At 39.6% G+C, this 17,169-nt stretch overlaps 1 protein-coding gene across 4 annotated transcripts in view; it reads left to right on the top strand.

Annotated features, from left to right (window-relative positions):
- DHX32 (DEAH-box helicase 32 (putative)) overlaps positions 1 to 17,169 on the top strand; it is a 63,209-nt gene that overhangs the window by 14,535 nt on the left and 31,505 nt on the right. For 2 of the 4 annotated variants that reach the window (XM_030940521.1, XM_030940522.1), the window contains exon 2: positions 7,152 to 7,680. The exons of 1 other annotated variant lie outside the window; for it this stretch is intronic. In XM_030940521.1, the coding sequence (XP_030796381.1) occupies positions 7,399 to 7,680 (282 nt within the window). In that variant the 5' untranslated portion in view covers positions 7,152 to 7,398. The remainder of the gene's footprint in view (positions 1 to 7,151; positions 7,681 to 17,169) is intronic. One more of the 4 variants, XM_010357778.2, reaches the window with a different exon arrangement.

Raw genomic sequence — 17,169 nt, 5'->3', positions numbered from 1 at the left:
CTCAAACAGATAATGTTGAAACAAATTTTGGAGTAATATAAACATAATTTTTAAAAGACAAGGCATGTATATTTTATGTATAAATACATAGTATAGGGTTTACAAACTATGAATTAGATCATGAGACAGATTTATTTTTGCAGACTAATTTACTGGTGAGTGGGCTTAGGGAAAAAAGGAAAATAATGCAAAATGTTCAAGTCATGAAACGTTATTTCATTTTTAATATTTCTTAGAATGTTTTGTATGGAAGTGGATTTATTGGTTTCTCTTATTGCCATGCTTGGTGCACCTGCTCATAATCACTTTTGTTGTGCCTTTTGCCATAAACTGTTATCAGCTCTCTTAAAACCTAATCTCACTAATGACTTTAAGAAAATTGAAGGTGGGTGTTAGAAAGATTATAGGTAATATTGAAGAATATAAGGCAGGCATGGTGTCGTGCACCTGTAGTTCCAGCTACTTGGAAGGCTGAGGCAGGAGGATCACTTGAGCCCAGGAGTTGAATACAGCCTGGGCAACATAGACTCTGTCCCTATTTCTAAAATTTAAAGAAAATACACACACAAACACATATAATGTAAAATAAAGAAAAGAGAGTAACCTGAAATTTAAGAGGAGAATTGTAAGGAAAAACAAAGAGTAAGAAATGAAATTTGGATCAAGAAATGCTAGGTAAGTTAGACCCATGGCGCTTGAATCACAACCTTTTTGCCATAGCAGATCAGGTATTTTGCGATCTGGCCCCATCTCATCTTTGAACTCCACTTGTACCAGGGTCTGTCCTTCTCTCCAGTTAGGTACCAACCACACTTGTCTTCTTTTAGGTAATTGTCTGTAACGTTGAGTCTACATACCATAGACAAAGAATTTCTATTTCCACACCCCACCCTCAGCCTCACCTAACCAGCCTGCCTGTTCAAACTGTGTCCCTACCGTGTTCACATTGCAGACACATGGTAGGCACTCAAGTATTGGTTGAATGGGTAAATGGAAAACCCAAAAATGGAGGCATTGAGGATGAGAAAACTTGAGGACACAGAAGACCTATTAGATTATGAATGATATCAATGATAAAATACATTCAGATGTTGGTCTTAAAAGCATATGCTCCCTAAAGGATAGAAAATGACTCATTCATTATTTACTCAGCTATAATTATTAATTTGGCACCCACTATATTTGGATTTAGGAGTGGAAATTACCAGTGAAGAAGGTATAGCTCCAGTAACAGTGTAAGTAAAGAGACATAAGACATGGGGAAAAGATAATCACTAATACAAATGGTTCGAGAGTCCCCTTGTACTTGATGTTGCCTCCTCAGCATCTGCAGTTTACAAGCGGTCCCACAAAGATGAGTGATCTGCTAGAGCCAGCATGATACATGCCATTGTCTGAATCTCAGTGCAGCTCTGTACTTTCAACACGATAACTCTTCTGAATTGATCAAGAAGAAAGCAGCTTTAATAAATATTGACAAGGAGTTAATTTGGGGTTTGGGTGTATGATTCAAGGGAAGACCAGGAGCCTCTACAAATATTCCAGTTTGTGGGTTTGTGAGTCTTAAAGAATTCTAAGAATAGCAAGAGTCTATCATATATCATAAACAGAAGGGAACAAAAAAGTCACATAAATCCAGAAACGTAGTGAATTCCTGATAGAAGTGTTTAAACTCTATGCAGCAATAGTAAGCTACCTTGAACTTAGCTAAGAGTGAAATAATGAAGGATGTAACTATGCAAGATAGACTGCAGTGGAGACACTAAGCCCCTGCTTCATGGAGCTCACATTCCAGTGGAGGGCACCAACAAAAAACAAAGAGGGAAAATATATACATTATGTTAGGTGCTGGTCTTAAGGAGAAAAAAAATGCATCAGTTAAAGAGGTTAGGAAGTGGTTTTCAGGAGTGTGGGAGAGCGGTAAAAGTTTAGATAGAGTGGCCAGGGAAGCCTTTACTGAACTGCCATTTGGTAAAGACCTGTATGCAGTGAGGAAGCTAGCCATTTAGATATCTGAGGGAGGAACATTTCAGACATATAGAAGGGTGAGCACCAAGTCCCAGAAGCAGGCATCTGCCATGGTGTTTGAGGAATAGCAGGGTAGCCGTCTGGCTGGGGAAGACTGAAGTAGGAGCTGTTGCACATGAGGGCGGAGAGGCAGTGGGTCCAGATCATACAGTGATTGTTGGTTCTCTTAAGGATTTTGGTTTTTCCTCAGAGTGAGATGAGAGGGGAAGTATTGGAGACTATTGAGCAGAGGAGACATGAGCTGACTTTAATAGGATGACTCTGACTGCAGGCTTGAGACCCGACTGTAAGGGGCTAAGGGTAGAAGAAGGCCGATTAGGAGGCTATTGCAGTAATCCAGGTGAGAGGGGATAGTGGCTCAGACCAAGTGTTCACAGTAGAGGTTATGGGGCACTTGATATTTTTTGAAGGCAGAACTGACATGATTGAATGTATTAGTTTTCTATTGCTCCTATAAGAAATTACCACAAATTGAGTGGTAATTTATTGTCTTACAGCTTCGTAGATCAGGAGTGGGTTGTCAGTCTCACTGGACTACAATCAAGGTGCCAGCAGGACTGTGTTTCTTTCTGGAAATTATAGGAGAGAATCTGTTTCTTTGCTTTTTCTAGCTCGTAGAGGTCACTCACATCATTCTTTGGCCATGGCCCCTTCCTCCACCTTCAAAGCCCACAACATTGCGTCTCTCTGACGTTCTTCCATAGTCATATTTTCCTCTGGCTGTGGCTAAGAGGGTCTTCTGATCTTAAGACTCATGTAATTAGATTGGGCTCACCAGGATAGTCCAGGATAATCTTCTGATCTCAAGGTTATTAATTTAATCACATCTGCAGAGTCCCTTTTGCCATGTGAAGTACATATTCATGTAGGGATTCCTACATGCACGTCTTTGGAGGCCATTCTACATGGATCAAAGGACCAGATGTGGGATTTAAGATAGAGAAAAATCAAGGGTAACTTCAAATATTTCGATCTGAGCAACTGGAAGGAAGTAATTAACTGAGATTGGGGGGACCAGATTTGTGGCTTTGGGGTACATGTTGGGAGTTCAGTTGCGGGCATGTAAAGTCTGAGTTTCCTATTAAATATCCAAGTGGAACATGATGCATAGGTAGTTGACTACATGACAATAAAGTTTAGATCAATGGATCCTAAGGACAGATACACCCATACATCCATGTGTGGATGGCACTAAAGCCATGAGATGAGATGAGACCACTCAGGCCCTATTAAAGAGAGAAAGGGGAAGAGAGGCCAGGTACTAAGCATTGGGAAACTTCCAGATATCTACCGAGTGCTAAAATTGTTTATTTGGAAATTTGATAGGTGAAAAGTATGCAGTAATATTGGCTTGAATACAGAAAAAATCACAAAAGAGGAGCACTGAATGGTGAAACATAAGAAGTTACTCAGGACGAATTAATGCCTTTGCTTCACTTACTGCCTTACAAACTTCGTCTTTCCGCTTCTGTGAACTGTATTTCTAGAATTACTGGACCAGAGCCAAACACATAAATGACTAAGACATAGCTTCATCTTACATCGACTTCTAATTCCACCTTGTGAAGGTTGTCTGTTAGTTAGATATGTATTATTTTCATGGATGCATGTTTAAGAGCTGTAATAGATTCATTTCAAATGGCTGTCCTTGACAAAGTTTGCCATCTACAATATACATGTATGATAGCTTTGAAAGGAACGAATGTCAGTCTTTCAGATTTAAATTTCTTGTAGTGGAATGTAGTTTATACCGATAACAGAACGGTTATTAAACTTTATTTTGAGTGACATCTAACCTACCATATTATTTGTTTCTCTTTCTTTAGACTGGTAATGTTAAATTTGCCAATGGCCAAGACATAGAACTTTTGTACATATTTAATTACCTCTAGGAAAAAATATTTACACGGCTTACACCAGTTGCAAGATGAATAAGGAGAGGTGTATGAATGTTATTGGAGTCCATGGGCCCAAAACTCAGCCTCTAGTTGGGTCTCAGCCATTCCACCCTCCAAATTTGGAATCCAAACCATAGAGCAGCAAAAAGTCCCTCTGAGTAGTCAAAATCAAAGTCTATAAATGTCATAGCTTTGCGCCTCAGACTCATTGGATTCAATGGTAGAGTCCTTTGTGGACTCAAGCTTTGCAAATGTGTCTGTCAAACAAGCTTGTCCGGCTTCTAATGCACTGGTTAGGAGAGCAGGTTAGAAAGGCAGAGAAGAGCCTCACAAGGTAAGGGGCCACACACCACACTGCGGCATTGGTTCTGAGTCCCCAGAGAAGAGCAGGGCTCCAGGAGAGCAGTCTGGTCTTTGGCCTCTGTAGATTTCAGAGCCATCTAAGGACATCATTCTGTTGTGGTAACTGATGTGATGGTGACCTTGAGTCATGAAGAAAAAGTTAAATTGTGAGTATAGTTTATTTAAGAAGGCAGAAGTTTGGTTATCTGTTTCTGTAATTCAAACCACCCTGGAACGTAGTAGCTTACAAAAACAGTGACCATTTGTCACCTCTCCATTTGGAACAGTGGCAAATAATCTGTGGCCATCTTTAATTCTACCATAACATTTGTTATCTCATGATACTCTGGGTTGTATGGGCTACTGTGGGTGCTGCTTCTGTTCAGTTGGCTGGGGTTGCAGTCATCTGGAGGCTCGACTGGGCTGGACCATCTTAGGCAGCTTATTCACATGGTTGGAGGTTTGTGCTGCTGTGGACTAGAAGTTCAGTTTTGGTCTCTTCCCGGTGGCTTGGGCTTGGGTACCTCACAGAATGACAGCTGGTTCCAAAGAGGAGTGTTTCAAGCATGGGAATGTCTTGGAAGTGATTCAGTATCACTTACCTGCATTCTTTTGGTCATAGTGAGTCACAGGGCCAGCTCAGATTCAAGCGGAGAGGAAATAGACTGTACCTCTCCATTTGGAACAGTGGCAAATAATCTGTGGCCGTCTTTAATTCCACCATAACAGAGAAGTGGTTAAGGCTAATGTGTGTGGATACGTTGCATAATGTGTGATGAAGGGGCCAGGTAAGTCTCAGGTCTTTAGAAAGAAGACTATTCAGAAAACTTGATTATTTCCTCAGGGTTCAAAGTGGTAAATGCTTTGTAAGTAAGATTTTACTATAATTATAAGATTATTACACACTTAGGGAGTATTATAAATTAAGAGAAACATTTCTATTTGGTAAAAATAATAGCTGTTCTTTTTTTAAGGTAAAACAGTTAAGAAATACTACCTAAGGCAATCATTGGTTATAATATTTAATAGCAATTTAATTTACATGTAGGCTGAGAACCCTTGGAAGGGATTCTAATCAGAACAAAAGAAAAATAGAATATAAAATTAAATTTTAACTTCTCTTAAGCAGTAGAATTTTCTGATTCTTGGATACCTTCCCAGAGTTAGCTTGTGCTATGATCTCAAATTGCTGTGCTTCCTGGAGCTATTCTGTGGGTCTGCTCTCACCTTATAGAGGCAGTGAAGAGTTCTGAAGTGAATCTATGTTACAACATTTCTGTTATGCCTTTGTAATTCCATTTTAATTTTCAAACACTGGCTTTCAGATGAATTTTTAAGAACTCTAATTGTGAAGAGCTGTAAAGTTCTTCTCCCCCTCTGGTTATTTATCTCTAAACTAGCTTATTCGTCTGTGAGTTTTAAAACTTTCTATCCTGCTCTTGCTGCCATCTTCAAAATATCGTTTATATGTATATCTAGTACCTAGTTTACTCACCTAATAAGCCCTTAGAAGACACTCAGCGAATGTTTTTTGAGTGACTGATTGTTGCCCTGGAGCCTGTCTTGACCAATGGAGAGAGAGCTTTTCTTACCACTTACTAATTAGGAACTAGCCATTGAGCACACTGGCTCTAACAATCTAAAGCAATAACTAAGGTAAATCAGGTGCTCTGAAAAGAGCAATAACTTACAGAATATCATGAACTGTATTTTACTATTCTTTTTAACTTGAGTTTTCTTTTTCATTTGTACCTGGTTAGTATGAAAAGGGGCTTATTTCCAGCAACACTAATAGAATTTTTCTTTTTAATCACTAGTAATTGGAAGAGGAAAGACCCTTCACCTGACATGTGGGGACTAAGTTATTGCTATAAATCTTGCTCTTTCTTGGGTGATTTCTCTTCATTTAAATTAAAAGTTGTCCTTAAGGCTTCTTGGACCTGACATGTTGGGCTCAAGACCCAGGAATCTCAAGAAATATGCTGGAGATTTCTGGTTTAATTAAACAAAATACCTTATTAATAAAAGCCAGCCAGCTGGGCACAGTGGCTCACATTTGAAATCCCAGCACTTTGGGAGACCGAGGAGGACAGATCACTTGAGCCCAGGAGTTTGAGCCTAGCCTAGGCAACAAGGCAAAACTCCATCTCTACAAAAAAGTACAGAAATTAGTTGGACATAGTGGTGTACACCTGTAGTCCCAGCTACTCAGGAGGCTGAGGCAGGGGAATAACTTGAGCCTGGGAGGTTGAGGCTGCAGTGAGCCATGATCGCGTGCCACTGCATCCAGCCTGGGTGACACAGCGAGACCCTGTCTCTAAACACACACACACACACACACACACACACATATGTAAGCCAACCATAATCACATATGGAAGGAAATAATAAATTCATTCCCCTCTCTTGAAAAGTTTTACAAATGTTTTTCATTAAAGGATTTCTTAATAATAGACTTTCCTGTAGCCTGTGTTAGAGGAACACTCACCAGGCCTTCACAGTTCTTTCCTTTTATAGTGTCCAGCTCCTCTTTTGACATGGGATTAGGTGACCACGTGATTGATTAGCCTCACAATCACAATCCTGTCCCTCCTGTTGCTTTCCATTCACAGTTGATCAAGACGCAGAGCCTGTGATAGAGGTCAGGCAGAGAGCACGAGGCCCAGTGCAGAATCATTTTCTGAACCAGCCAGGAAATACAGGAACCGACCAAACTTCAAACACCAGCCTAAATTATTCCTGTTCTTTTAAGCAGGCAGCAGAAATGACAGAAACCCGTTAACAGAAAAAAATCATGCTTTTCATTTGAGTGCCTATGCATTTTCTTTTTAACTTGTATGTGTTCCTAATTTTCCTTACTCTTTGTGTTTGTTTGTCTCTTAGTGTGGTTTATTGACAATCATTTACAATGCGGAAGAGTGCTGTAGTGAGCCAGCACAGTGGGTAACACAGCAACGAAGAACAGATGCAGGTTTGAGGAATTTAACTTGCTAAAACCTTGAACTGAAGTCTTAGAGATTGGGACATATGGGTTTGTATAAATAGGCGTTTAAGCCGTCTTTGCAATGGGTTACTGATAGGAGAAACTTGTTTGCGGAATGTCAGCTGCGTGAGCTCACTGTTGGACAAGATGGAAGAAGAAGGGCTGGAGTGTCCAAACTCTTCCTCTGAAAAACGCTATTTTCCTGAATCACTGGATTCCAGCGATGGGGATGAGGAAGAGGTTTTGGCCTGTGAGGATTTGGAACTTAACCCCTTTGATGGATTGCCATATTCATCGCGTTATTATAAACTTCTGAAAGAAAGAGAAGATCTTCCTATATGGAAAGAAAAATACTCCTTTATGGAGAAACTGCTTCAAAATCAAATCGTGATTGTTTCAGGAGATGCTAAATGTGGTAAGAGCTCTCAGGTGAGTAACCACTACAAAAAATAATTTGCTGTATGTGTTCATTTTGCAATTATTATTTAATGACATGTCACAGCCTAGTGTTCTAATAATAATGTCTAAAACAAAAAACAAAACATTATTCAGATAAAATAATTAAATCACTTACCTAATTTTATTAATTTTACTAATGCTAGCTGAAAAGTTAATAATATCTATGTAGAAATTAATTGTGTTTAGGGTACCACTGAATTGTCTATAGAGTAGTATTAAAATTACTCAAATGATCTCATTGTGTGTATTATATTTTAAAAGATGCGAGGCATGTTATTTCCTCACCCTGGGTGTGGGGATTAACTGCTCTGTTTCAGTGCCCAGTGGCCTGAGAATCCAGATATGTGGATATGCTTGTTAGTGAAGCTTCCTGAGCTGCTGAAATCAAAAGCACAAGGAAATTCTGATTTTCCTGACTGTGAGAAACAACTGAGCAACCAAATATGATCCAGGCCTGGGGCCACACACTTTGGGGTCTAAGATAGGGGAAAGAATTAGGATCATTAAGAGATAAACCTAGGGATATTAAAATACTAAAGAGTTGGAGAAGGCACAGTGGCTTACATCTGTAATTCCAGTACTTTGGGAGACCAAGGTGGGCAGATCACTTGAGCCCAGGAGTTCGAGACCAGCCTGGGCAACATGGCAAAACGCCATCTAGTCTACAGAGAATTAGTATGGTGCCACATGCCTGTCGTCCCAGCTACTTGGGAGGCTGAGGTGAGATAATCACCTGAACCTGGGAAGTTGAGGCTGCAGTGAGCCGTGATCCTGCCACTGCACTCCAGCCTGGGCAATGTGAGTGAGACCCTGTCTCAAAAAAAAAAGAAAGAAAGAAAGTTTATTTGAGCAAAGAATGACTCATGAATTAGGCAACACTCAGAACCACTGGAGGTTAGTGACCCCCACTGCAGCAGCAAGGGCAGTGAGCTTTTATAGGCTGAACATGAAAGTAAGACAAAAGACATTTAAATTGGTTAGAGTGAAAAGTTCTTAGTTAGGGAATAGTTGGCAGTTTCTGATTGGTAAAGTCTAGTATGGTTTTACTGTTTACATTGGACTTTAGTTTGCTTTTGTGGGACCTTAGAGCTCTGGCGTTGCCTCAGCCTAATGGCCTCCCAATTAAAGTTTGTTTGTTTGCTTTTTTAACGGGATAGTGGGCCAGGTGCAGTGGTTCACACCTATAATTCCATCACTTTGGGAGGCTGAGGCAGGAGGATTGCTTGAGTCCAGCAGTATGAGACCAGCCTGGGCAATATGGCAAGATCCCATCTTTACAAAAAATAAAAAAAATTAGCTGGGCATGGTGATGTATGCCTGTGGTCCCAGCTACCCAAGAGGCTGAGGCAGAAGGATCACTTGAGCCCATGAGGTCAAGCCTGCAGTGAGCCATGTTCATGCCACTGTACTTCCGCCTGGGCAACAGAGCAAGACCCCATCCCCCCCAAAAAAAAACAAGAAAAGGATGGGCACAGTGGCTCACGCCTGTAATCTCAGCACTTTGGGAGGCTGAGACGGGCAGATCACAAGGTCAGGAGTTCAAGACCAGCCTGTCCGATATGGTGAAACCCCGACTCTACTAAAAAAAATACAAAAATTAGCTGGGCATGGTGGCGCACACCTGTAGTCCTAGCTACTTGGGAGGCTGAGGCAGGAGAACTGCTTGAATCTGGGAGGTGGAGGTTGCAGTGGGCTGAGATCGTGCCACTGCACTCCATCCTGTGTGACAGAGTGAGACTCCATCAAAAAAAAAAAACAAAACAAAAAAAAAAAAACACCAAGAAAAACAGGGTAGTGTCAATGAGGAAAAAATATAATAATTTTCTCTGTCCTTCATAACTCTTATCTGAGGCTCCCTGTAACAAAAGACAAATTAACAGAAGAAAAACAAGCAGAAGTGTATTAATATGTATGCCTCATGTATACATGGGAAAAACCCCAGAAAAATGAGTAAGTCTCTAGAGTAGATCTCAAAGAAAGCATTTAAATTTTGGGCTTAAATACCATCATTCTCTAAAACAAAGTAAAAAAGGTTGTGGGGAACAAGCCTTTAAGATGAGATGGCCAGGAAAAGCACCTTAAATGAAAGTGAAGTTTGTTATAAAGATGTAAGTCAATGTCTTCTCTACTTAGTCATCTCCTCCTGGTGCACAGAGGGAGATACCCTTATAAGTAGAGATTTCTTGTATAGGCACAAATTTATCTTTAAAAAGGCAACTTTTCAGAGCTATTCCTATGTCTGCACTTTCTCAAAATGTGCAAAAGAGGCATATTTTGGGGTCACATATTCTGGTCTTCTTCAGTCATATTCAGGTATGTTCTGAGCCCCAACATTAGATAGTTAATAAATACTTATTATTCAGTTTGTTGTTGTATTTGAACTTCTAGTTTTGGTTCAAGTGAGATCCATATTTTATTCTTAAGTTTTAAAGCAAGCAACCAGTATTTTTATCATGAAATTCATTTCTAGATTCTGGTGATGTAAGAATTAGAATAGACGATGTAGTGTGAATAATGAGAAGTCCTGTTTCTCATAGAGAAGTTATGAATAGATCTAGTAGAATAGGCTATGGGCTAATATAATAGAATTAGAATCTGATGGAACCCCTTCATTTTTTAGATGAATAAACTGTGGCCCAGAAGGATTTGATAATTTCTCTATCTAATGTCAGTAGCTTTCTGAATTGGAGTTAAAAGAATATTTTCCACTATAAATTGTTGCTTCCAAGTTGTTTATTATCTCTAGAGTTTACCTATTTTATTATCATTGTTATTTTTTGAGACAGTCTTGCTGTCAGCCAGGCTGGAATGCAGTGGAGCAATCTTGGCTCACTGCACCCTCCACCTCCCAGGTTCAAGCAATTCTTATGCCTCAGCCTCTTGAGTAGCTGGGATTACAGGCACGTGCCATCATGCTCGGCTAATTTTTGTATTTTTGGTAGAGTCAGGGTTTCACCATGTTGGCCAGGCTGGTCTCAAACTCCTGGGCTCAAGCGATCCTCCCACCTTGGCCTCCCAAAGTGCTGGGATTACAGACATGAGCCACTGTACCTGGCCTAAAGTTAAATTACTTTAGAGGTAATCTGAAAAGAGGAGGGCTGGACAACAGCTTTTTAAATCTAATTTACAGCTGCCAGTATCAAGGGTTTATTGTGATTTATTCTTTGTTATGCTGTTATTGTTATAACAAACGATTTCAGTTCACTGCAAGAAGCTAACGATGAGAACTGAATGAGTATAATTTTCCTAGTTTCTGTGGACAAATAACATATTGAAAAAATGTGTTTTTGTTTTACAATAATTTCAAACTTACAAAAAGTTGCAAAAATAGTACAAAGATTTTCCATATGTTGTTCACCCAAATTCCCCAAATGTAAGATTTTACCGTATAAACTGTATCTTTGCCTCCCTGCCCCCTCCATACATTCCTACACATTTTTATTCTGAACCATTTAGGAGTAAGTTGAGGACATGATGCCCTTTGCCTCCAAATACTTAACAGAGTATTTACCGAAAAATAGTGCATAGCCATAACATAATTATCAAAATCTGGAATTTAATGTTGATAATTATTATCTGAGTTCTAGACATTCACATTTAATCAGTTTCCCACTGATAGCCTTTATAATCACAGGAAAAAAAATTGTTTCTCTGGTCTAAAATCCAATCTAAAATTACATTGCATTTTATTGTCATTTTTTAAAGTCTCCTTTAATCTGAAACAACTCCCCAGACTCTCCTTGTCCTTTATGACCTTGATATTTTTGAAGAGCACAGGTTATATATTCTGCAGAACGTCCCTCAGTTTGAACATGTCTGATGTTTCCTTAGGGTTAGGTTCAGGCTCTACATTTGTGGCAAGAAGATCACACAAGTGTTGTGTATCCTTCTCAGTGCCTCATATCAGGAGGCACATGATGTCAGTTATGCCCATGCTGGCAATGTTAAATCTGATCTTGGTAAGGTGGTGTCTGCCTGGTTCTTTATAGAAAAGTTAATAATTTCCCTCTAATCATTTAATAGATACATATTTTGAGAGTATATAAATATGTTTCTCATTATACATTTGTCACCACCCAATGGGTTCATCTTGTTTGTTGTCCAGATAGAGCCAATTTATCAAGACAAGGGAATTGAAATAGAGAATGAATTTAATACACATAACGCTGGCTAAACAGAAGACAGGAGTTTTACTATTACTCACGTCAGCCTCTGTCAATTTGGAGGCTGGAGTTTTTCAAGGATAGTTTGGTGGGTAGGGGGCTAGGGAATGGGTACTGCTGATTGGCTGAGGATGCAATCACAGAGGTGTGGAAAACAGTCCTCATGTGCTGAGTACACTTCTGGGTAGGGACAACAGAGGAGTTACTGGTCTATCCAGTTACAGGGCCATCCAGTTGTCAGAAATGCAAAAACCTGAAAAGACATGTCAGAAGGCCAGTCTTAGGTTTTATCATAGTGATGTTATTTACAGGGAGGTTACAAATCTTGTGACCTCTGGAATAATGACTGGTAATCATTTACACCCACATCTTGGCAGAATTCAGGCCCCTCTCATCCTCCTAACCTGGTATCCTTTCATTAGTTTTACAAAGGCGGTTTCATTTTGCTATCATCATTGAAACTGTAAACTAAATGTCTCCAAAAGTTAGCTTGGCCCACTGCAAGAATGGCTAAGGGCAGTTTGGGAGTGAAAGGCAAGATGGAGTTGGTCAGGTCAGATCTCCTTCACCATCATAATTTTCTCATTGTTACAATGTCTGCAAAGGCAGTTTCACATTCATCCACTAGTGTTAGCATTTTTGGTGATTCTTACCTTTGAATTATTACAGTAGTAGTAACCAAAGATGATTGTTCTAATTCTGACATGCCTTCTACACATTATTTAGAATTTTTCTGTGAGGCTGAGCTTTCTCTCCTTCATCATTTAGTCAGTGTGGACTCAAATTCTTATTTTATTCTATGGGTTATAATGTATTACTAAGCCAACTTACTTTGTTGTTCAAATTGCCCCTGATGCAGCTTCTCTGTCCTTTTGACATTTCCCCATTATTTCTGAGCACTTCTTTGCTTTCTGGTTCTGTAAGATGTTCCAGGTTCACCTAGTACATTCCCCATGCCAGTGTAGGGAAACCATTTTTTTTTTTTCTCCAGGAGTCCTGGTTCCTTTTAGTGGTGAACTGTGTTTTGAAACCAACATCTGGACACTAAGTACCCATTACCATTGGTTTATCATTGCTTTGTTTTTTTTCAGACAGGGTTTCATTCTGTCACCCAGGCTGGAGTGCAGTGGCATGATCACAGCTCACTGCAACCTCGACATCCTGGACCCAAGTGATCCTCCCACTTCAGCCTTTAGAGTAGTTGGGACTACAGGTCTGTGCCACTACACTCAACTAATTTTTGTATTTTTTGTAGAGACAGGGTTGTGTCATGTTGCCCAGGTTGGTCTCGGACTCCTGGGCTGAAGCAGTCTGCCTGCCTTGGCCTCCCAAAGTGCTGGGATTATAGGCATGAGCCACTTCACCCAGACTATCATTGCTTTTAGGCCATTTCAGTGGACACAACAAGGAAATAAATGTATGTGAATGCAATACACACACATCTCATTCTGTCTGTCCATCTATCTATGGCTCTGTTTCTCTGTCTCTCTAGCTCTATTTCTGTCTTTCTCTATTTCTATGTATTTCTGTGTTCTTACCTCTCATATTTTTTATCTATCTGTGTCTTAAAAACCATAAGTTTGTACTGATGCCTCTGATTCCAGTTTAGCACTATAGGATTTATTCTAGCCTTCCCAGTTTTCGTATCCATAACTTCTCTATGAGAAACAGGACTTCACGTTACTCACACTATCTTTACCTCTTCTCAGATTGAACAAGTAAAGATACTTGAAAGAACAATTCATATTGTAGTTTCAGAATTGCTCATCCACACTGCAGTTGAAAAAAATTTTTAATATACTTCTTGGGTTTTCTTTTAGAATTTATCATCTTCAAGAGCAAGAATTGTTATATATTAGTGTTATATTAATACCTAGCAATGGTTTATCTTGTCATTTTTAATCTCTCAATTATTTCAATAAATTATGCTTATTTTCTGTTAATTGGGATGACATGTATCTTCAAGGTGAGAAAAATCAAAATAGTACTCAAATAAGAAAATGGATCTATTCTAAACTAATTTAGATAGTGGGAGCGTTGGTTGTTTTCTGGAAACAACTTGGTTTTTGTTGTTGTTGTTGTTTTAACAGTTTACAAGACTATTTTCTTGTTCCTCGGAGTTTTAAACCTTTCAAGAAAAAAGTCTTTCTTTAGAGCCAAGGTTGGTCCTAAAGATTTCGTCTGTCTTCGGTGCAGAAGTTATGAAGTCTATTTTATGACTGCCCCAGAGAAACAGAGGACAATTTCCCATATGTTTATAGAATCTTTTCCTATTATATTTTTTGCAGACAAGTTATGAAAGATCCTGAAAGAGAAACATCTCTAGAAGTGTCTATTTTGCTTGTTTCTCCTTCTCTAGCTTTTGTCCTGAAATTTCCCATGAATGGATGGGTCGGTGAGGTGAATAAGCATGATGTAACAAAGAATTAACTTAGATACTAAGAAGCTGTATGGCTTAGAACATCTGTACCTTTATTGACTGGGTAAACTTGTTCACGTTTTCTGCTGGTAGATTCTACCTGTATTCACTCAAAACCAAGATATATGTGAATTGTGTTACCCAGAGATGTGTGACATTTGATTTAGAAGGGGCCTCGCTCCTCAGTAATGGATTCTGATATATTGGCTCACTTTGGGTGGGATGGCTGCCTTAGGGGCATACTCAGGCATAGGCATTTTACAAGAATGTTGTTGAAACCATTAAAACTTACAAACTTAAAAACCATGAGTTTGTGTGAATTTGGGTGAATTAGTCATCTTTTAGATTCCTTTCAACTTGTGGATTCTGTTTTTCTGGTACTGAAATTAAAGGGAGTGATTGGGACCTTGGCAGTAGCTGCAGGATTGGAGGTCCTAGAGACATTAAGAGAAGAAAGCAGAAGAGGACTCAGGCCCTTATGGACAAACTGATGATCGAAAGTAAGGGATTAGAGGCTTTTGGGACTAGTATGTGTCTAACAGAACAGTAGTTTCTTTGTGTCTCATGGAGGTCCTTTTTTTTCTCACTTCATCTATTCTCATTCAACTATATTAAATTGTAGTTCACTGTGTTATCCATTAGATGAGGTGAAACAATCACTGGCAGTAGACGGAAAGGACAAAGTTCGACACTAGCATAGCTCATGAGGAGGCCTCTTGCCACAGTGGCAGTGATGAGGCCATGCATGGATATGGGATGCTGCTGCTGCTCCCTTGATTCTGATCTGGATCTGGTTGCAGATTCTTATAGGAGATCTCCCTGCAGCCCACCCCAAAGACCCCGGGCCCCAGCTCTCCCAGAACCCAGCAGCCCAACCTCTGTGTGCTGCCCAGAGTCGGGAATGGAGCATCTTTGCTTCACTGTCTGAATTTGTACAAGTTGTAGAACTGCAGTTGCTAACTTAGGCTGATAAAGCCTTGATTTAGATTAGATTTTGATTACCCGGAGGACTCCTCTTACCTACTGTCATAGCAGCAGATTGGCCGGAGTGTTGGTGATTTCCTTTCAGGCAGGCGATAAGAGGCCAGGGATGCACATTCTTATGCCTTGATTGCTTACCTTGCATGCCCTGGTTCCAGCAGGGCTTTGGGACAGAGCATAGGGCAGGCCCCACTGCTCTGGCTTTATGCAAATGGCACATCAGAAGTACAGAAAACTGCATTTAGAAAATGGATTGAGAAGCGTGAAAAAAGTATTCGGTGAGTTCAGAATAAAAAGATGTGAAGTATTGATTCTACTTAGGGAGCATTTCCAAAGCAAATGTATAAATCGGAGGGTTGCACATCACCAGACTCCCAGATAAATTACTGTGAAAATAGGCTTTTTTTATGTGTTAGAGGAGCAGTTTTCTGTTTCTTCACCATACTGGGCAACTTCTGCTAAGTACTCAGTCACAAAATGACCCAGAATTCAGTGTTTCTCTGAAAAAAAGTTAAAGCCAAATGATTCATAGAAAGGTACAACTATTTAAGCTTTTCTAGTTCCCATAGTGCCAACTTGGCAGTTAGTCCATCCAGAATAATGTTTTTTAATACTGGGGGGAATATCTTCCAAAGAGGAACCATGGGGCAGAAACAAAACCTCTAACAGGCATGTAATTCATTGGTGAGAAGACAAAGATGCAACTGGGACAATGAAAAAGTCACTAAGTAGTACCCAGAAGAGAAGCAGAATTGGGGCAAAAAAGGTCAATACCAATAATAGATACAATATTTACTATAAATGCAGAGAAGGCAAGAGTTCTTTGTAAAGGTACAATCTCAGTATCCCTTGAAATGTGAAATATTCAGATTACTGACATTGGCCAAATCATAACATTTTTTAGTCAGTAATTCAAGTTTGTTAAGGAATCAACCCTCAGTATGTTGCTTAGCTTGCCCAGAGTGATTCAGAAGGCATGTAAAACTGTATGACTGTAACAAATAAGGCAGATGGTTTCATGTTTCTCTCTTTTCTGGCTAGAGATAACCTTTTCAGTTTGTGTTTGCATTGCTTACCGTTAACTGTCTCCCAGTAGCTGGAAGGGGAGCTGCATCCTATGTGGTCAGAGCCATAATTGAGTAGGTGCACTATAATTTGTTGTGACTTCTACTCAACTGTTAACTTGGCCACGTAAGCAAACATTCCTACATTAAGCACAATATGGATATGTTCAGTCTTCTCCTGGTTATTTTAACTGATATTTAGAAGGCCTTTTCCCGTTTCTGAATTAATGTCTTTGCCTCATAGGTGAAATAGTTTGCTCTAATGTAGAGGAAGGCAGAAAAGGAAAATGAAGACTGTTGGATTGGTATATTTGTTGTGCTTCGAGGAATGTATAATGTTCATACCATTATCAACATACTGTAATAAACTAATCTTATAGAATGTGTTTACATGAGTAAAGAGAAATAAATTAAATGCAGTTTTTAAAAAAGGCCCAAATCAGAAGCTTGAGAACATGGCTCATGATCATTGGAATCCTGTGGAATTTTAAAGTTTGAAAGCAGCTGTCCTGGACCTTGTGTAATAACCAGGCTGAACATGTCCAAATGTTTTAATAAAACTGGATAGTATTATTTCAGCAACAATTCTAGCTATGTAAAGCAGTGCCCACTGTCATCATAGTACTGTCCCCCTGATACTGCCATTAGGCTAGAAAGAGTAATTTATTTATTTATTTTTATTTTTTATTTTTTTGAGATGGAGTCTCGCTCTGTTGCCCAGGCTGGAGTGCAGTGGTGCGATCTCAGCTCACTGCAACCTCCGCCTCCCGGGTTCAAGTGATTTTCCTGCCTCAGCCTCCTTAGTAGGTGGGATTACAGGCACCCACCACCT

Source organism: Rhinopithecus roxellana, chromosome 11 (assembly GCF_007565055.1).
Source record: "Rhinopithecus roxellana isolate Shanxi Qingling chromosome 11, ASM756505v1, whole genome shotgun sequence".
Taxonomy (NCBI): domain Eukaryota; kingdom Metazoa; phylum Chordata; class Mammalia; order Primates; family Cercopithecidae; genus Rhinopithecus; species Rhinopithecus roxellana.
The sequence above is the reverse complement of the archived record's forward strand: the minus strand, read 5'-3'. Positions and strand labels throughout refer to the sequence as shown.